Source organism: Morus notabilis, unplaced genomic scaffold (genome assembly GCF_000414095.1).
Source record: "Morus notabilis unplaced genomic scaffold, ASM41409v2 Scaffold184, whole genome shotgun sequence".
Taxonomy (NCBI): domain Eukaryota; kingdom Viridiplantae; phylum Streptophyta; class Magnoliopsida; order Rosales; family Moraceae; genus Morus; species Morus notabilis.
In genome coordinates this window covers 1,229,266-1,251,196 of record NW_010387636.1, presented here as the reverse complement: position 1 = coordinate 1,251,196, position 21,931 = coordinate 1,229,266, and the positions used below count along the sequence as shown (strand labels likewise).

The following is a 21,931-nucleotide window of genomic DNA, read 5'->3' as shown; positions in this document are numbered from 1 at the left end:
CGTGATACGAATTGACACCTTTACCCATTAGTATGTTTGATGGCCTCGTTCTGACGTGTCTAAAAAAGTTTTTTGCTATAATATATAAGATATGTCTTCAGTTCGGCAACCATATTATTAACCTTGTAAATATAACATTTTTTCCTTAATATAACATCATTTGTATGTTCAAATAACACACTTTTTAAGTGTAACAATCAGTAAAATGTAATCTTTCAAATGTTATATTACATTAATTTTAATATTATCATGTTACACTAAAAAGTTACAAATATTTTTTAAAAATATTACACTTATCGTAATGTACGACCGCGACACTTTAAGACAATACCTGATATACATGCCTTTGATTTGGCTATTAGGTTGTCTGATTGATAGAATTAGAGTGTTCAAATTAACAAGCATGAGATGAGCAATGGAGCCGGAAATTTATATTGGCGGGAACTAATAAATAATACAAAGTACACACATTTAATAGGGATACAAGATTGGTTTTTAATTTTTTAGTGGGAGCTATGTGTTTATTACCATAGTAAAATACTTATTTAGATATAAGATTTTTTTAAAATTATAAATGCCCCCATTGGACATAATGTAGCTCTGTTCATGCATGAAATTATGTTTCTGACAGAGAAAAAAAGAAGCAAGAAGTTCTACTGTTTACTATTGAGAAAATAAATTAAAATTCGTTATTTATTTGGAAAATTCTGTGGGAAAAAAAAAAAACCATATAGTAGGGCAAAATTATGATCCTTACATCTTCATTAAATTCATTTCAATTATATTCATTAAGTTCATTAAATTATACTTATAATTTATTATACTACTGATGTGATCTCATGATTTATAACTATACCCTATCTACAGCCAAATCTTCGCACTTATGATTTTTTAAGAAAAGAAAATATATGAGAGAATCTGTATAAAAAAAAAAAAAAAAAGGAGAGGAGATCTGCTGTTTCAAAAGGTTGTCCTCATTGCTGTCCCATTCACCAAAGTTGGCCATGTGTTTTAGGAGGTGAACTCCCACTATACCTCATTTGGAGGCCTCGAAAAAAATTGGTTCAAAGTTGCTGAGAGTAAATTCACCAACAAATCACAACGCACAGGTTGTTAAGGTTCTTCAAAAAAGTTTTTTTTCTTTATCTTTTTTTAATTATCATCATTTTCCGAAACCTTATTAAACAATACCATTGAAGAATGAAGAGGACAGAGAACTCAAATTGCCGTTCCCAACTACAAAAGCGTTATCTGAGAAAGCTAATGGGAGACCCATTTTTTTGGACAATAATGCACTGCCCATTAAACCGAAGGAAAAGTGAAATTCCTCTTACATTTGCAATAGTATACATGTAAAAACAAATATTTAGGTGGAGGAAGATTTCTCTCAACTTTCCAACAACATACAGAACTAAAGAGGCTCCGGGCATTATCGTTGTGAGAGGAAACAAAAAATCATTACAGTAAGTTCTGGGCATTATCGTTGACATTGGACATTGAAGAATCTTACCGCCATTTACGAGAGAGGAAATGGATAACAGGCTTATTGGCCGTGTTTGTAATTGATTCTGTTGTTTGAGAAAGAAAAAATGAAAACGTTTTCAAAACGGCATTTAACGCAATAAAGATAAAAAATGAAAATGAAAACGATTTTTTAGTTTAGTGTAAAATGAGAGAAAAATGAAAAACGACTTTTAGTCGTTTTTTATTTTTTGTTTTCGTTTTCTCCCCTCCTGAGCAGAGAGAGAAAGAGAGACATTAATGAGTTTTTTTACACTGAAAATAATCTCTTGATAAAACTACCAAACACATTTTTAAAAATAATTTCTGTCTGAGATTGAAAACGTTTTCATTTTTATTTTCATTTTTATACAAAAAATAAAATAATTTTAAAACGAGTTCCAAACGCACCCGTTAATTTTCTCAATAAAGTATTGCATATATTTAATTAGATTTTTCTTCTCCAAACACGGTTCAATAGTATGTTACGCACAAGGATATGTGGTCAGCTTTCGTGAATGGGACAACAATAGGGACAGTCTTTTGAGACAACAGATCTCCTCTACCCTATTTATGCGACACAATTTTACTCCATCAAATGATCATACATATATTAAGAAAAATAGGATAATTTAAAATAACATGACTAAAATTTAACGACTCATAATTATATCTCCTTAACATGATTTTTTTTTTTTTTTTACAGAAAATGCTAGGGACACGTGCTTGACACTACACATTAACAGAAAATGAATTCTTGTCTACTAGTAATATTGAACACTATTCCTTATTACAAAATTTTCCTAGGGTACATAGGTTTCATTCAAAATGGAACAGATTCTCACACATTTTGGTCTTGCCAAAAAAATGTCTGGTCTCGTGAAAGATATTACTCCTAGGATAAGTAGGGCTTTTTTTTTTCTTCTAGTGGGCGGTGAGATATTTATAAGTTGGTTGTTGTCCTTAGTTTTGTCATGATGGTCCCACATAGTAACTGCGTAGGCACTCAAGATCTGTCGTTGATTCGAATTTTTAATTCGAGTTGAGATGTAACTTTATGTGAGAACTTTTACTATAGTAAAAAAGTTATATATAACTGTTTATGAGAGTTTTTTACTGTAACAAAACTCAAATTCTAAACTCAAATCGGTAAAATGAACGAGACCTTAAAGTTCACCGCAACTCATCCGCCCTAACATTCATCAATTTGTCACGTGTATAGTGTGGTTTCTGGTTTGGGCCTTGGGGACCTGAGGAAGCGCATCGGTGAAATTAAGGACGAATTGGAAAAGTATACTCATGATTTGAGTTTAGGACTTTGTGAGAAAGTATAAATTTTAAAATTTAAATTCTTTGTGTTATAAATCATTTAGTAAAATCATAATTTAAATTTGAGTATAACTTCTAAACAATCCCTAAGCTTCGACAAAACAACAACTCAACATGTTTGCCCCTTTTTTTTCACTCTTATTTTTCTTTTTCTTTTTTTCTTTGCTTGAACAACATCTTTCCTTGCTTAAAAGGATCCCTCTAAAAACTCTTTTAAGGCACAAATTTAGGGCCCGTTTATTTCATATACTGAAACTCATATCATTGATTCTGCTATAGTGTTTGACCTCACAAAAAACTTAAACTTCAAACTTCATAATCAAGAATCATAATTTAAGTATACTTTCCAATCATGTCCTCAGATTCCCAAATGGTTTTTAAACCCTGAGTTGTACTTTCTTGCCCAGAAAAATAAACAAAACCGTTGCAAACGACACTAGATATAAAGGGGAAAGAGGAAAGGATGATTTTTTTTTTTTGTTCAGAGACATATATGTGAATCATACAAGTTAAACAAAAATGTTCTTACTTGATGAAAGCATAGCAGAAGCTACAACTGAATTAAATTCTTGAAACAGTAAGTTCCAAAAAGGAACCAACCAACAAGGAAAACAATGAACAGTGCCAAGAATATTAGGAAGGAGGATCCCCCAAGCGCAAATCCCAGACTGAAAACAACAAGAAACGGTAAAAAGGAACGCACCATGGATGCTTTGCTCACCCATTTACCCTTTATAAAGATCAGAGCAGCAAGGTTCACCACATTCCACCCGCCATTTGAAAACTGCAGCCTGTTCAGATTGTTAGCCACGAAAGAATGGCAATTGCAAGTGAACAGGCTATAAGCACGGTGCTGGAAGACTTGAGTGCCCTTCCGAAGCGCATCATCCCATGTTGATATCTCTCTTTCGGGTTGATCCTGCCGGTGCTGATCCTCGCTTTTGTGCAATGACGGAAGGGGAAGTGCATAACACTGCTTGCCAAAAAATTTAGAAGCATAAGTTAAACCAGCAATGAGATAAACATCTTTTACAAACAAATCTGTCATCATTCCATATATAAAAATTAAATAAAATTGCCTGTTAACTTGTTAAAGATTCCAAGCATGAGATACGGCTGTGTGCCCTGAATTCAAGAGGAAACAAAATTCTTCCCATGAAAGGAGAGGCAAAGGCATTTTTGTCTGTTTGGTGTCAATAACTACTACTACCCCCATCCAATTACTAACACAGGTCATTTTGGCATTTGGTTAATGCTGGTCACAATGAAGATAGCAGGAGATAACATGCTGAATACCTCATGAAGACTTATGTGAAGGTAACGAGCCACTACTCCAAAAGCAAAATTGTCAACGCACACAAAATTAGGCCCTGCGAAGTCCAAAATCACACCATCCTCTCTGCATATACCAATATGACCAACAAAAGGAACCAGCCATGAAATCACAGGAAGGGGAGTCCACACGATGCAGCAAGGGAACCGGGCTCTTTTAGGGTCGATTTGAAAATTTGGAGATGAACTTCCTTCAGCCATCAACTGGTTTTCAGTGTCTGCATCAGAATCCATCTCCAAAGGGAGAATCTAGCGTGGAATTTCCTCAACAAACCAGATGTGTGCGAACGATTAACAAATTTCTCTTGGCAAAAATCTACTGCATAATAAGCCTCAAATATGTTACCAAACCTTCATCATAAAAAATATTGTGTTTCCATCTCTAATTAAGTTATTGGCATTGCAATTTTTCAGGGGAGAAAAGAACAGAGAAGATAAAACATTTGCAAAGTTACAAATACATAGAGATGATCAGATGAATGATGAATGCTATTGAATATAGTTCTAAGACAAGGGTTTCTAGAAATAAGGCAAAGTCAACGCATATGTGGATAAGAATTCATAAAATTGGGTCCCTTTGGCTCAGAACTACACCAAATAATAATAATAATAATAATAAGGAAACGATCATATCACTTCACTATTCTACATATAGGAGTTCAAAATCCATAGCATCTTTATCCACTAAAAACAACCCTTTTGAGAAACCAAAATGACGAAGAGAAATTTTGATTTTCCGAACACTACGATTATGTTAAGATGAACCAAATAAAAAGCGAAGATTTAAAATGATTAGCTTGACGGACATGGAAACTAAAACACCGAAAATGGTGAATCAATATTTAGCCCTAAATTAGACACCAAACATCGAGAATTTACCTTCGGATCGGAAAAATAAGAGAAAAATCTGAACTTGAAAACAAGCGATCGACGAATTCCCTTTCCTCCCGAATATCCTTCTTCGAAAAATTCCGAAATACAGGGTGGGGGGTACCTGCAGTTTGGTCGTTCAACTCCGTCCCTACTCTTCGCTCGCTCCTTTTGATCTCTACAACATGTTTTGTTGTCGTCTCGATATTTCCTTTCTATATGATGTCGTTTTTCCAATTTATGCTGTATATTGAGATGATTGGGGGTTCTCCTTTGCCAATTTTTGAAACATGTCGTTTCGTTTAGTATTGCTATCGTTTATTAAATAAATAATGAATTTATTAATGTACTATGGTTATTTTTAAATATTTTCATTATTTATGAATGTGTTATGGCTATTTTTAGACATTATAATAAGTAGGAAAATATTTGAGTAAAATTTAGAATAGTGTATTTATTAAAGAACTTGTAATTTTTAAATAAACAATATTTAAAATTTCATTTTATTATAGAGAAATAAAATGGGTGCATTGAGAATTATGTTTAATTATTAAGGATATTTTAATAAATATGATAATGACAGAAACTAGGTTATTTAAAATCTAAAAAGCCCCCAGGTTTATAAGACGAGTCCCTTATTATATATATAAAATTTAATCTCAAGAAAACAAACCCAATTGATTCTTCCCACCGAATAATGCTCTCCCTAAGAGATATGACCTCAATATGGTCTCTAATGGTTTTTTTTCTGCTGCTTAGCATTGTTGGGGTCTCTAATGGAGGACTCACTAGCCGCTACATCAGAAAATCTAGACCCTCCATTGACATGCCTCTTGATGCTTTTCCTTCCCCTAAGGGTTTCAATGCACCCGAACAAGTACACACACACACACACACACAGAGTCAACCGCTTTTCTTAATTTTTTATATTTTTTAATTTATTTTTGTTATTTTTTTGGTGATGTTTTGCTAATAGATTTGGTATATGTGGTGGTCCAGGTTCATATAACGCAAGGAGATTATGTTGGTCGAAGTGTGATTATTTCTTGGGTGACACCAATAAAAAAGTATCCAAACACTGTTAGGTATTGGGAAGATGGCAAGCATGGCCATGGCCACAAGCATAAGCACATCGCTCGTGCCATAACCACAACCTATAGATACTACAATTATACTTCTGGGTTTATCCACCACGCCACCGTCAAAAGACTAAAGGTTAAAAATCTGAACCAAACGAAATTTGGGAATTTTTTTTCATCTTTTTAATATTTATATTATTTTTTTTATTTCAGTATGATACCCTATACTTTTATGAGCTTGGTCGAGGCAATGTAACTCGTCACTTTTCCTTCAAAACTCCTCCTGAAGTGGGACCCGACGTTCCGTACACATTTGGCGTCATAGGTCAGAATCCTCGTAGAACTCTTTTTCTTTTTTCTTTTTTTTGCTAAAGAAATCTTTATAGAAGGTCGTCCCCCTTTTTGTATTTTTTATCTTTTATTTTGAAAGTAAGACTTCTTAAAATTTATTTTAGTTTACACTTTTCATGCGATTTTCTTATTTTGTTTTTTTTAAGAATCTTTGTAAGCTATTTTACTCTATTAGTGAGAACAATTAGTTTTAACTGTTAGATTAATTTTTTAACGGTTAAATTTGTGTAAATTTGTATTAAAAATTTATATCGCGTCACATATAACTGCTCATATAGGAAATCTGACCTGTAGAAAATGAATCTAACGGTAAAAACAAAGTTTCTATCGGCAGAGTAAAATAACTTGCTTCATCGTAAAGACTCTATTTTTGTTTTCTTTTATCGATTGACAAAAGATGTGACAAATGTACAAATTAGATAAATGTTTACAATGATGAGTCGATAATTTATATCTATTTATTTATTAACGGGAACGATAATCTATATTTATTTGCTTATTAATGAGAACAAAAGGAAAAAGTTAGAGAATTTTTTATTGAATAGAATTAGTATTGAATGTGAGTACAATTATAATTTTTTTTTTAATAAAATGAGGGTACAACTAAAATTTAAACATAAAAATTAATTCTCAAAATGAAAGTGGTGCACGTTAATCTGGCTCCGCCACTAGTCATGAACTGAAATTCTGGCTGAGATAACTCTCAAAAATTTCATGCACGGATTTTTATATCTATGTAATTTGTTCCTCAATGCTGCATTTAATTTAAGTAACATGGTAAGTCTGGTTTTTCTCTGCAGGTGATCTAGGACAGACATATGACTCCAATCAAACGTTTGAACACTATGTTTCCAACCCAAAGGGGCAAGCCATGCTGTTTGTTGGCGATCTTTCTTATGCAGACAACCATCCATTCCATGACAACAGGAAGTGGGACGCATGGGGTCGTTTTGTTGAGAAGAGCACAGCTTACCAGCCTTGGATTTGGACTGCTGGCAATCACGAACTTGATTTAGCCCCTGACATTGTAAGTCTCTCAATCTGAACTACTTCTCATTGACAAAGAATAATGCTATTTCTAGGGATCTCAGCTTTTATCTCATCTTTTTAATAACAACAAATGATACATGAATTGTTATTTTTTAATTAGTAAGTGTTTGATAAATTGTTACCTCAATTGATATTATAAAGTTACATATATTAATAAAAAGATGATAACTCGACGATAATTTTTATTAGGTAAGGACACAGTTATCTATTTCAACTATTGAGTGGAGGTAAAATAAATTTTCTTATAATAAGAGAGCATCACTTTTAAAAAAGCAAAAAAAAGGTGTAAACATTGAAATTTCAAAAGTCAAGTGGGGGAACGTGCCCACACCCAACTATGAGTAGCTCTGTCACTATCAAAAAGTTGGGATCCCAGCACCACTCCATTGATAAAACAATTATTTTTGCTCTACGGTTTAGTGGCTTAAAACTCTAACGTATACATTCTGATTTCAGGAAGAAAACCAGCCTTTTAAGCCATACTTGCATAGGTACCATGTACCTCACAAGGCATCACAAAGTACTTCCCCACTTTGGTATGCGATCAAGCGCGCATCTGCCCACATAATTGTCCTTTCTTCTTACTCAGCATATGGTAAGTAAAGCTTAATTGTTATACTGCCATGAATCTAAGAACAACCATTGTTTGAAGGCTGATAGTGAGCTTTTTTTGTGTATCAAGGCAAGTATACTCCACAGTACAATTGGCTCCAACAAGAGCTTCAAAGGGTCAACAGATACGAGACTCCTTGGCTGATTGTTCTGCTCCACTCTCCTTGGTATAACAGCAACAATTACCACTACATGGAAGGCGAAAGCATGAGAGTTATGTTTGAATCATGGTTTGTCCAGAGCAAAGTTGACATTGTCTTTGCCGGTCATGTTCATTCTTACGAGCGTTCGGTATAAACTTGCTCGTTTTCTCAACTTCTTGTGCTCTTTACATCTGTGATTTACCAGTTTCTAACCATGAATCATGGCCATATTACTTTAGGAGAGAGTATCAAACGTGAAGTACAACATAACCAATGGACTGAGTTTCCCAGTTAAGGACCCTTCTGCACCAATATACATCACTATTGGCGATGGTGGTAATATTGAAGGCCTTGCAAATAAGTAAGACTCTAGTACCCCTTCGAGGGATTGAACACTGTTAGGGGTCATTTTTTTTTTTTATCTCAATCTCTTAATTGTGACTAACGTAACAAGTGAATTATCATCCTTCTATCACCAAATGGCTAAGAAGTTGTCACATCAATTGGTATTAAAAAATTATTACCTATAAACAGAATAGTAACGGCTGACGACTCACACCCACTTAAGTTGGTATTTACGTTTATATACATTATACAGTTGAGCTCTGCTCTCTCGCGAATGGTGAGTGTGAGCCGTCAGCCGTCACCCACCTCAAAAGAGGGTGGTACCTACCCATAATAGAGAGCCAAGCCGCACGATGCCCAGTAAAGTGTTCACAGTTGGAATCCCTAGTAATGTTTTTCTTGCATTAATCCATGTTTCCTATTTATATGCAGCTTACATGTTAGCTAACCCTTGGTCAATCAAATGCAGTTTTACTGAGCCACAACCTAGTTACTCAGGTTTTAGAGAAGCAAGCTTCGGTCACGCCATTCTTGACATAAGAAATAGAACGCATGCCTACTATACTTGGCACCGTAACCAAGATAGTGAGCCAGTTGCTGCTGATTCCATTTGGTTGTACAATAGGTACTACTTTCCACAAGAGGAGAAAACTGGGGCTTCTACTATGGTTTAGGTTTCAACTTCTAGGCTCTCATGGCCTTTCTTCTTTTTTCCTCTAATAATTTGCTTCAACAACTTTGATATTTTGTTTTTGGCTTGTCAACATGATGAGGCGTAAGATATGGGATAATTAGGACTTTAAAATATTGCTTTATTTAGGATTTTATTTCAGTTATTATGTTTATCTATTATGATTGTTTAGGATTTATTTCAGATTATTATTGGGATTTCTTCCGTGTATAAATAGGCCTCTCTATCTTCCTTATTTTCATGCTTGATTAATCATATTACATATTCATATTTCTCTCTCTAAATTCTAAATTTTCTCTCCTCTCTTCTTTCTAATGCCTCTCCTCGTTCTCTCTCTTTTTCTCTCTACTTTGACTTTCTTTCTTTCTAAACTGTTATACGCCAGATCAATTTATATAAGACCTTTTGTAGAGTTTGAGCAGCTTTACTTGCCATTTTCACATTGCAAGAACTTCATTATTTGGCTCTGCCAAAAGCAGTACAGGACTTTGATCAGTCTATCAAGCAAATAATAATGATGATGATGATGATGATGATGATGATAATAATAAATCCCTTTAAATCAGTTAAGCATTCCCATCATTTTTAAACTAGAATCAAGATTCCAAAATCTTGCATATGTCAAAAAAGCTCCGTCTTTTCCTTGCTCTAAAATACTACAAAACCTCAAACTTTGAGAGAAATGTCCTTGATTTTTGCAATCTCTTGCTTGTGCATTGCATCTTCGTCACTAACTGAACTTCAAGAGTATACACGATGTCACAATGTTCATCTATTGTGGGAAACTACTAGAAAGTTTCATAATAACTTATGCTGAAAGTGCCTTATCTGAATAATTTGAACTTGCATGAGGTCAAGATTAAAAGGACACATTTTGTCTTCTTATGAGTGAATAACGTATATTATTGATATGCATTATCATAATACAATTATACAAATAAATAGTTGTACAAGGAACTATTTTAGAAAATTATCCTAGAAAATAAATAGCTTATTGACAACTATATACATAGCTATTCTAGGAAACTAAATCAAATCATAATCAATCCTAATAACTCTATTTTTGGCACAATCTCCTCTAATTCAGATGAATATCTTGCAACACTCCCCCTTCAGCTCGCTTGTAGATGTCTTCCATAACTAGCTTGCTAACTAGTAGTTCGAACTGTCCCTTGTGTAGCCCTTTGATGAGTATGTATGCTATGTGTTGTGCAGTTGGTACATAGAGAACACAGATTAGCCCACTTTCAATTTTCTCCTTGATGAAATGCTTATCAACCTCGATATGCGTAGTTCTATAATGTAGAACTAGATTGTGTGCAATTGAGATGGCGGCTTTGTTATCACAGTAAATCTTCATAGGAAGAGACATTGAAATCTTCAAAGCTTCGAATAATCTCTTTATCCACATTGCCTCATAAATTCCATGTGCAAGAGACCTAAACTCTGCCTCAGCACTGCTTCGAGCCACAATACTTTGTTTTTTGCTTTGCAACGTAACGAGATTTCCTCAAATAAAGGTGTAGTAGCCTAAAGTCGATCGTCAGTCAGTAGTGCTACCAGCCCAATCTGCATCTCTATAGACTTCAATTTGTAGGTTGTCCCATTTTCAGAACATAAGACCCTTTCTAGGAGTTCCCTTCTGTGAAGGTATCTTAGTATTCTTTAAGCTGCATCAAAATGTTCTTGTCCTGGTGAGTGCATGAATTGGCTTGTCATGCTCACAATGAAAGCTATATCAGGACGTGTATGTGACAAGTAGATCAATTTCTCCACTAGTCTCTGAAATTTCTCCCTATCAATCTTATCTTCAGGTTTAGCAGGATCAAGTTTCAAGTTGGCTTCAATGGGAGTCTCAGTAGCTTTGCAACCCAGAAGACATGTCTCTATGAGAAGATCAAGAATGTATTTCCTTTGGTCCACAAAGATACCTTCTTTCGATCTTGCGAATTCTATACCAAGGAAATATTTTAACATACCCAAGTCCTTGATCTCAAAGTCTTGTATCATTCTCTTCTTTACGTCTGTTAACTCTTCAAGATCATCACGTGTTAGAATTATGTCATCTACATAGACAATTAGGATGGATATCTTACATCTTTCCGAGCGTTTATAGAACATTGTATGATCAGCTAGGCTATGATGATAGCCGTAACTCTTCACAGTCTTTCCAAAACGTTCAAACCACGCTCTTGGAGATTGTTTAAGGCCATAGAGAGATTTTTTTAAGTCTGCAGACCTTGTCTTTGCCAAACACCTTCTCAAATCTTGGCGGTAGGTTCATAAACACTTCTTCTTCTAAATCCCCATTGAGGAAAGCATTCTTGAAATCTAACTAGTGTAGTGGGCAGTTATAGTTTGCTGCTAAGGATAATAGTACCCGAATGGAATTTATTTTGGCAACCCGGGCAAAAGTTTCTTGGTAATCAACCCCATATGTTTGAGTAAACCCCTTAGCCACGAGTCTCGATTTATATCTCTCTACACTTCCATCCACCTTGCACTTCACTGTAAACACCCATTTACACCCAACTATTTTTTGATCCACATGTAGGTCAACAACTTCCCATGTCTCACTTTTCCTCAGACCATTCATCTTTTCCATCACTGTTGATTTCCAATTAGGATCATTAAGTGCTTCCTGAATGTTTCTTGGCACAAGCAGATTAGAGATTTTAGATGTAAAGGCACTGTGTTTCTTTGAGAGTTTACCGTAGGACAAGTATTTGGACATAGGATGAGAGGTACAAGTGCGTTTCCTTTTCTGATTGCTATGGGAATATCATAATCATTAGAATCGACATTAGGCATAGAATTAGGCATAGGATCAATATTAGGTTCAGATATTTCATCAGGACTAGGAATGAAATTATGTAAGGAAGTATCTAGAATACCTGTATTTCTTTCATATTCATTACCCAAGATGTCTGGTTGAGCCTATGCTAAATGGATAGTGGACCTCTTATTCTTTTGATATTCTTCTTCCTTGAATAAGTGAGTAACTCTATATCTTGTTCCTTGGGAACCAAAAGTAGTATTTCTCTACTCAGAAGTGTTTAGCAGAATAGTCTTAGGATCACTAGTTTCCAAAACAAATAGCAATTTCCTTTTTATTCAAAGGCTCATTTTGAGATATGGGATTATTAATGCAACCCACGGTTTCAGGTAGGGATTGGAAATAATGTCCCAAAAATTTCCTTCTTCTCCTATATTCTTCCCTTGAAGAGAAATTTTTTGAAAAAAATGTTGATTCCGTCCATAGAATCAACAGTTTTCCTAATTTTTGTGTTTAAACACTTGTATACTTTCTTGTTTGGTGCATAACCAATAAAAATATATTTTTTGGCCCTTGGATCAAGTTTAGATCGACCTTTACTGGGTATATCGACATAAACCGTGCATCAAATATTTTCAGACGGAGATTAGATCGAATACGTGATTCAGGAAAATATTTTTTAAAATATTCAAGGGGTGTAATGTTATTTAGAACACGAGTAGGTATCATGTTAATTAGATAGGATGCAATTAAAACAGCTTCGCCTCAAAGATATTTAGGAACATTCATAGAAAACATAATAGCATGAGAAACTTCAAGTAAATGTTTATTTTTACGCTCAACAATACTATTTTTCTGAGGTGTATCCACACAAGTAGTTTGATGACGAGTACCTTTTTCTGCAAAAAATCTTCTGAGAACTTCCTTAAAATATTCAGTTCCATTATTTGTATGAAGAATTACAATTTTAGTTTGAAAAACGTTTTCAATCATCGAGTAAAAGATTTTAAATAAGTTCTCAACCACATATTTTTTCTTCATTAAATAAACCCAGCATAAACGAGTATGATTGTAGATAAAAGTCACAAACCATTTTTTTTCCGAAGAAGTATTGACAACATCACTATGGATTAAATAAAAAGGCTTCGAGGCTTGGTAAGGCCTTGAAAGATAAATAGATCTATGACTTTTTGATAAAATGCAGTTTTCACAATGAAGTTTAGAAGAGTCCAAACCTTTAAATAAACTAGAAAAAAGTTTTTTTAAGATAAGGAATACTAGTAGGGCTGTTCATGGGTTGGGTTGATGCATGGTAGGGCTTTTTAGTCCCCCATCCCAAAGGGTGTGGGTTGCACATATTTGGCCCCAACAATGTTAGAAAAATTTCACAACCCAATGATGTTTGGGTTGGGTTAGGGCGGTGCGGGGTGGGTTGGGTGGTCAGTTTCAACATTTAAAGAATCAAAGACTCAAAGTTCAATCCAACATCAAACATGAAGCAAAGTAGTCCATCCAACATCAAACATAAAGCAAACATAAATTAGTCTACACTCATAAATTAGTCTTAACATAAAGCAAACATAGAGGCTTAATTCAAACATGAAGAAACTAGAGAGTAGAAATGAGTTGTCTGCCTAGGGTTAGATCTTAGAGGAGGTAAGTTAGAGCGCGGGTTGAGTTAGGGTGTGCGGACCATTATAGGCCCAACCCATAATCCGCCCCATAATTTCAGGCCAGACATTGAATGGGCCGCACAAAAAAAATTTAATACTAGAAATTGCATTTTTTAGGTTGGGTTGGGCATGCGGGTTTTGCTGGTTTATGAACAGCCCTAAATACTAGGATGCCCTAGTCTATAGTGCCAAAGCATAATTTGATCCTTAACTGGAGTAGAACCGATACTACTGAAGCCTTGAGCTCCTTTATTCTTAGAATCTTCATCTTCAAAATAGTAGAGGCCATCTATCAATTTAGCACTGACAATCATCTTCTCCGAACTCAATTCTTGAAAGACACAGTAGGATTCAAAAAAGGTGACACGGCAGTTAGAATCTCTAGATAATTTACTAACTAATAGCAGATTACAAGTAAGTTTAGGAACATGGAGAACATTTTTTAGAGAAATGGTTTTACATAGATTTATCAAACCTTTGCCGGCTACAGGGGAATATGAGCCATCTGCTGTACGATCTTTTCATGACCAGAACAAGGCTGTGAGTATGAAATAAATGAGAAAAGCTTGTCATATGATCAGAGACTCCTGAATCTATAATCTAAGGAGTAGAATAAATAGGGAAATGACAAGATTTACTACCTGCTTGAGCAACGGAAGCATTAGGAGTACTTAACAATCCAGAGTTGGATTTCAGCGGCTTCAGAAGGTGATTTATCTGCTCTTTCTTAAAGGGAACAGATTCGGCCTCATGTGCAGCAGGACTACGAGTGAATCAGCCTTCATGAGAGCCCTTCCCATTTTCTGATTTTCTGTGAATCTTCCAGTAGGTCTCACTATTATGGCGTGGTTTGTTGCAATGATCACACCAAACGTGAGATTTTTTATCAGGTTTCTTGACAGTGATTCGGCAGGCATTAATACCAACAGCAAGAGCCGAGTTTTCAACGGTGTTTCCGAGACTCTTTTTGCCAAGCATGACAAGACAACAACTCTCCTCATAGCGAACCTCAGAAAACACTTCTCCAATAGAAGGAAGTGTGTGGCTGCCTACCAATAATCCTACCTCTGACCTCATCAAACTCCACGTTAAGACCAATAAGAAATTTGAAAATACGGTTATCCTCCACTGTTTTCTTATAATGATTACAATCATCCGGGGATTTTCACTCATAATCGTTAAATAGGTCTAAATCTTGCCAAAGGTGTTTCAAGGAATTAAAATACTTAGTGACAATATCCTCACCTTGGCAGATTTCTCTGAGTTTCAAGGTTAACTCATACACTTGAGATTGATTTCCCAAGTCCGAGTACATTTAATTGATGTTGTCACAAAGCTCCTTTGCCGTGTGATAGCACATGTAGTTGGAGTTTATGTCCTCCTCCATATAGTTAACCAACCAAGTCATCACCATCGAGTTCTCAGCATCCCACGTTAGATAAGTGCATCATCAGCCACAAGCACCTTCTCTCCGGTCAAATATTCGATCTTGCCCCTACCACAGATGTACATGCGCACAGATTGAGAGCAGTGCAGAAAATTTTCTCCATTCAGTTTAATGGTAGTGATTTGAATGGAGTGAGATTCCGAGGTGGGGGCCTGGATTGTAGTAGCAGCGGGTGTTGACAAGCTTGTAGGAGGCGCTTGTAGACTTGGAAATAACGTATGACATGGTGAAAAAACAGAACTGGTTTTGGGTAGAAGGAAAATAGGGGAACGGCTAAGTTTTCTGCGGGTAAGAGAAAGGGTAGAACAGGACTAGGGTTTCTAGGAATCAAAAGAATTCCTTGCTCTGATACCATATAAGTGAATAACATATATTATTGATATGTATTATCAGAATACAATTATACAAATAAATAGCTATACAAGGAACAATTTTAGGAAACTATCCTAGGAAATAAATAGTTGATTGATAACTACACAGCTATTCTAGAAAACTAAATCAAATCATAATCAATCCTAATAACTCTCTTTTGGCACAATCTCCTCTAATTTGGATAAATATCTTGCAACACTTCTCAATGGAAGTGCTTACTTGGCCTTTGCCTAACATCTAATGAGTATATCTGGAGCTCTCATGAAGTCTCTTTTTTCACTTCATCTGCAAAAACCATACTGTTATAAGCAAACAATAGCTTTGGTTTCTTGATTTAGGAGCTATTAACATGTCTTAATCATTTAGCTTACATGGGAATGTTTATTACTTACTAGAGGTAGGAAGTAACGGTTGAACCAGAGAGGATTCTCCTAAACTTTTTTCCCTTTCCATATTTTCTATAGCAAGCTTGCTTTCTTTGTTTTTACCCCAAATTACCGAGTATAATCCCACAATGATCAAGACGGCCCCAATAATCCTGCAAAACAAGCACATAACAGCATTTACTTAAAAGGGAAAGGTGAAACGTAATTGAGAGGTAGTTAGAAAGATTAAACTCACCCTCCAAGGTAAAATTCTTCACCTAAGAAAATGGAGGACAATATGGCTACAAGCAAGATCTGTAATGGTAGATACAAGGAAACAAACACAGGTCCACTCCTGTCAATGACCCAAATCTGTATTGCAAATGCCATTCCTGAAGCTATTAGTCCCTGCAACACAAATGTACTTAGTCATATATATGGTACTAGGTAAATTTTATTCAATGAATTGGACATTAACAAGTGTACTACTGTCTAGTAACTTAATCTAATCTAAGCCATTTTGATCCTAAACTTACACAAGTTAGCGGATCAGTTATTTGGTTGGTGACTAAACTATCTCAAAAAGTCGCATTATAGTCCCTCAACTCTAAATTCAACAAAAAAGTATCCACAAAAATACTACTAATTCTAAAACAATTTCCTTTTTTTTTTAAGGTACTTCCTGTTAGTTTTAGTGGAACAAGAAACAAGTTATGAATAATACGCTTTAAAAAAAATAAAAATAGGACAATGTATGAATTTTTGGAAAGTTAGGGACTAATGGTATGCAACTTCTGATAAAAATTAAAGGTACAACTTTTTGAAACTTGAGAGACCATTTCTTAGAGCTCAAGTCTAGGATTAAAAGTTTGAAACCAGGCTCTTGGGATAGTTCAGTGACTAACCAAAGACTTGAATCCCAAGTAAAAAAATCTATCTCATTTTGATGTGAAAACTTTCACAAGGCAACTAACCGAGTAGAAAAGAATGAAAAGTTCACCACCAGACTGAACTTTCCAGGCCTTGGAATCTTTTTCAACCAGTGCAGCAATAGTAAAAAACTGCAGAATACTGAAGAAGCAAGTGTAAGAAGTAACCGAAAGCCTCGCCGGGTACTTCTTTAAGAGTGGTGCTTGCAAAATGAACCAGCTAGACCAGCATATGCATCTGCAGATGAGACATATGCAACCAAATGTCCAGTTCTTCTCCTTGGCATGATCTCCTAGTGAGGCCGAAATATGAGACTTTTGTGTAGTTTGTGTTGGCTTGTAAATTGTTGGTCCTTTATAAAGAGTTATCACTGTGGCACCAGCAACAGAAGCCAGAGTTCCAAGAATCTTAGCCATACCATCTTTCCTCTTCAAGTGCACCTGTTCTAATCTACAAGCCAGTAGAAAGGAATTAATTTTAAATTTGGTCACCAAAGAATAGAGATTATCCCATTAAAACCAGTCAAAAGTTGTAGGTGTACTATGTTCGTCAGGTGACCAACACATGATAAAAAAATTGCCCTTCACCAACCAGTTACATGAGCCACACGTAATTAAAACTGTTTAAAAGAAAAAAATTGATACCTCATTAATAAAAGTATTAAAGTTGCAACTTATATCATAATCTTATGGAGGAGTTTTATGTCATTTTGAGTCATAGAGAAAAAGTGAGACACCCAAAACATGAGAAACCAACATCTATGCATTTTTGAAGAATCAAGATATTAGAACCAATATGATGAGTTAGATAAGTTCCTTGCCTGAATATGGTTGCCATGAGAAAAGTTATAGCAGGAATAACATTGTCCATAGTGGTAGAAAAGGTGGGAGATGTGTTTTCCAAACCCAACAAGTACAATCCTTGATTTAATGTAATCCTACCCAAAAAAAAAGAAAAAAGGACCCCCAGAAAAGAAAACAAAAGATTTATGAAAAAGTGAGCAAAAATTAAAAAAGGTGAAAGTATTATGTTTAAAAAAAAAAAAAACAAAAAAAAAGAGCATACATACCCAACAAGTCCATGGAGAAAGAATTGGATTAGAAAAGAAAAGGTCAAAGGAGGCCTATCTTTCCTGCATATATATTGGACACGATATATATACTCAGAGACTAACTTTGGATAACACAGAGTGACTATTTATTTGTTTACAATATATAAAAAGAGAGATATTTGAGAGTTAGAACTAAGTATACACCTAAACCTCATACTTTTCTGAAAAATATGCAGAAGGGATCAAGACAAAGAGTGCGATGACATTCCTGTAGAAAGGGAAAACGAGCTTGCTGACCCGCATATCTAAGGCAGCTTTGAGCAAGACATGGTTACCCGCGTGACCAAATTGGAAGAGAATTAAGGCCATGTGGATTTTGGCTCGCTCAGGCAGTACTGAACAAGATCTCATCTTCATGGTATTGGTTGAACCACCTTCTTCGGCCAATATTGAATCAGACATGATGAGAATGAAAAGTGAAGCAAGTTTAGCAACCTTTTAAAGAAGTACTACTAAGATCAGATATGTCATGTCGAATTATTACAATTTTTTTTTTGTAGGTGCCTTTTGGGGTCTAGTAAAAGACAAGGCATAGGGCTGCAAAGGAGCTGCAATATACTAGCGTCACTTTTTTTTATCACTTTTTGTATTTTATTTGACACATAAATTTTATTATTTTATATTTTTATTTAAATAAATTATAACATGTTAGTGAAGTCTATTTACTATTTAACATGTAGATTATTCTATCTCATTTTTCTATTTAAATAATAATATAATAATTTACGTGTCAAATAATAAATACAAAAAGTAACAAAAAGACTGATAAAGAGAATAAAACTAGCATTTGTATAATCTCGTTTTTTAGTTTTCAAATTATAGACCAAATTCTATTGTTGTCTTTATTTTTTAAAACGTACTAAAATGAGTCCTCAATATATAAAGTAGTCTCAAATTAATCATTTTGTACATCCGACTATTAGCATCTCAACGAAATTTGAAAAAATACACATGAGGACCATATGAGATTTAGTTAGAACTAACTCTGCAATTTTATATTGTCAACGTGCATCTGTTAAAAAGGCAACAGTGTCATTTTTTTCAGTTAGATTTTAACAGGTAAATAAATTAAAGGATCAATTTGAAATAATTTGGTAGTTTGAAAACTCGTTTTGTGACATTTTAAAAGTTATCGGCTAAAATGAAATTCAGCATTTAATCTAATCTGGGGAAGAATTTGAGTTTAATCCACAAAAATTGGGAGGTTAGCACTTAAAGAGCAAGATGACAAATATTACTTCAATTATTTAAGTTTCATAGATCAATGATATATTTTTTTTCGGTGGTACATGGTTCAATGATATTGGTCAGAATGTCTGCTTATGAAAGTGGAATATATTTCATATGAAGTCCAAAGATGGCGTCAGCAAATGATATTATCTTGTATTACAAATGTATCTAAGAAAATTGCAACTAAATAAAAATGTTATTTATTAAAACAACAAAAGAAAATTCATTTATGATTTAACACTTCTTCTTTTGACATAATTACTGTTTAACACTTGATAGTATTCACTTGCTAGATCCTCGCTAAGAGGCGTCAAACATAACATGTTAGTATAAATAGCGGCACAAAACTTTTTCATAGTTTATGTTTTTTATGTTAAATTGTGCTAAAAATTTCCCAATATTTTATCAGTATTGTCAAATTGCTACTTGCATGAATTTTCCACAGACCATCGAACGTCCCTTTCAAAAATGACATTATATTTAGAGTCCGTTTTATTCATAGATTAGAATTATTGTCGATTTACGTGTATTTTTTATGAGAGAAAATACTGTAACGAATCATGAATAATAATTTGAATCAGAGAACGAATCCTCCAACCAAACGAGCTCTTAGTGTAGGTCGTGAAGGTGCGCATCAAAGAGCATGTGACGCATATAAATAGCAATAAGAACCATAAAATACTAATAAGCATAGGTCAGCAATGACCCATGAAGGACCGTATAAGGACAAAACACTGAAAAATATTTATTGAAGTAAACTAATGTGGAGGAAACGACAAGTTCTCACAAATTAAAAATTCAGGACAGCAGCAATCGATTTGATCTACTTCATGACAGGATACAAAATCAACATGATTTCATACCAACTAAGTTTATTTGATAGAATTATTTTATATAAGAAAAACTTTGTGAAGAGAAAGCAAAATTATTCTCAACTCCTTATCTATAACATGTATATAAAAGAGAATGTGCGGTATGAGATTTTGGTTTGGTTGGTGGTTTTTAGAGGAAAAAAAAAAAAAAAACTCTAAACCGATCGTGAACACCTACTTGTTTGCTTGATTTTTTTTTTTTTTTTTTTGGTAAGGAATCACATTTTTAAAATTAAAAAAATTAGAGAAAATTACAGAATTTATCTTTAAGAGTGTATGCGTATGTATTTTTACTATTCATTCTTGATTAATACCCTTTTATTAGTATAGTTATTTAACTAAAAAGGTCATTGATCAAGAGTAAAAGATAGAAATCCTAACTCATACACTTTTAATGAGTATTTGTCTCATTTCTCCTTTTAATTATCTATTTAATTTCTTTTTTCTTCCTCCTTAAATGTGTTACTACTTAAATATATATTCTTTGCAATCCTTGAAAATATTATTTTCACAAATATAGCCCTGATAACAACTTTTTTAACTGATTGTGCCACTAAATAATTATTTTTTCAAATGTGTCCAGAGTTTTGTTTTCCTTTTTTTAAATAAGATAGATAATGTATTTTACTTGAATGATAGACATATTAGAATCTTAATAACAAAATGTATCTTACAAAAAATTATTGTAAGCAATAAAATTAAAAGAATAATGATACATCCAGAATCATTCATCTACAACATTTTACATATTTTTACTACTAAAATACATGGATATATTTTTCAAATATTTATATTATTTTGGAATTAACAATTTCAATATATGTTTATCTATGTAAATACATGTAATACGTGTGCAAATTTAATTTTAATTATTGGTTGTATTAGCATACCTGTCTATATATTAAAAAAAGATATATATATATATATATATATATATATATATATATATATAGTATTGGGACAGCAATCATATCGCTAATAATACTTATTTTTATAAAAGAAAAAGCACGAGAAAAAAAAAACTATTTTTGTTACTAGGGAGAAAAAAAAAATTTTGTTACTAGGGAGAACGTGCCTCAGGCATGTTCCTCCTTAACTAGTATGGTGAAGAGAAAGAAGGTTCCGATTTGCGTACGAACAACAAGAGAGTAAATTCAAACATTGATTATGAAAACTATGTACAAAGCAAATTAAAAACAAAGAGTTTTTGTAGTACTCAAATATTTACAGATCCAACTCACCAGACCCAGACAATGAAATGGGATCAAGAGAATAACTTTCCAAAGTGGCAAGCATAACAAACTCATTCTTTATATTTCCCCATTTCTCAAACCATATAAACCCCCAGCACCAAGAGCAAGCATAGAAGAACCTAAGAAACCGGGCCAAGTGCTCCAAGATAATCACCATCCAAACTCACCAATGCCTGAAATTCCCTTTCGGCTTCAAGCCACTTTGTTGCAATGACAATTACACGAACGACGACGTCTTTCTCAATTGTCTCGCTGTGGAAGATCGGGTTCTCACCAGCCGAATAAGTATAACCAGGCATGAAAGATAAATTTTCAATTGGTCCGCATCTTAGGAAAACCCCATGCTTGAGCACCTTATGAACAACCCCCTCTAGTATCTCTCCCTAGAAAATTTTGAACGCGACGCCACAGAAAACAACTGGAAACAAGACATCCCCAGTCAGCTGCCTAACTTTTCCCTCTCCTACATTGTCTAAAGTGGTGACAGCCAGAAAGTATCCATGGTCTTTAGTTGCCCTTTTAGCAGCAAATTTATCCATAAGCCGGATAATAATGGATTTTTGGAGCATCAATCCGTTCGTGTCCAGGCTCTCAGCAGGA

General features: G+C 34.2%; 2 protein-coding genes and 1 pseudogene across 3 annotated transcripts; 1 reads left to right on the top strand and 2 right to left on the bottom strand.

The window, feature by feature from the left end:
* Positions 1 to 3,273: 3,273 nt before the first annotated feature.
* Positions 3,274 to 5,220, bottom strand: LOC21409458 (protein RTE1-HOMOLOG). 2 transcript variants are annotated; one of them, XM_024177180.1, is made up of 3 exons: positions 5,041 to 5,220; positions 4,126 to 4,480; positions 3,274 to 3,802 (listed from the first exon to the last, which is right to left on the bottom strand). In XM_024177180.1, the coding sequence occupies exons 2-3, from the start codon at positions 4,393 to 4,395 to the stop codon at positions 3,380 to 3,382; spliced, it is 693 nt and encodes a 230-aa protein (XP_024032948.1). In that variant the 5' UTR covers positions 4,396 to 4,480; positions 5,041 to 5,220; the 3' UTR covers positions 3,274 to 3,379. The 2 variants fall into 2 exon arrangements, with proteins under 2 accessions (XP_024032948.1, XP_010113481.1); XM_010115179.2 differs by having other exon boundaries at positions 4,126 to 4,477.
* A 622-nt stretch (positions 5,221 to 5,842) lies between these two features.
* LOC21409457 (purple acid phosphatase 25) lies at positions 5,843 to 9,285 on the top strand. Its single transcript, XM_010115178.2, has 8 exons — positions 5,843 to 5,908; positions 6,031 to 6,246; positions 6,324 to 6,435; positions 7,262 to 7,488; positions 7,968 to 8,106; positions 8,194 to 8,414; positions 8,506 to 8,627; positions 9,081 to 9,285. The coding sequence occupies exons 1-8, from the start codon at positions 5,858 to 5,860 to the stop codon at positions 9,283 to 9,285; spliced, it is 1,293 nt and encodes a 430-aa protein (XP_010113480.2). The 5' UTR covers positions 5,843 to 5,857.
* Positions 9,286 to 21,450: 12,165 nt separating this feature from the next.
* The window catches only part of LOC21409456, a 546-nt pseudogene continuing 65 nt past the window's right edge, over positions 21,451 to 21,931 (bottom strand).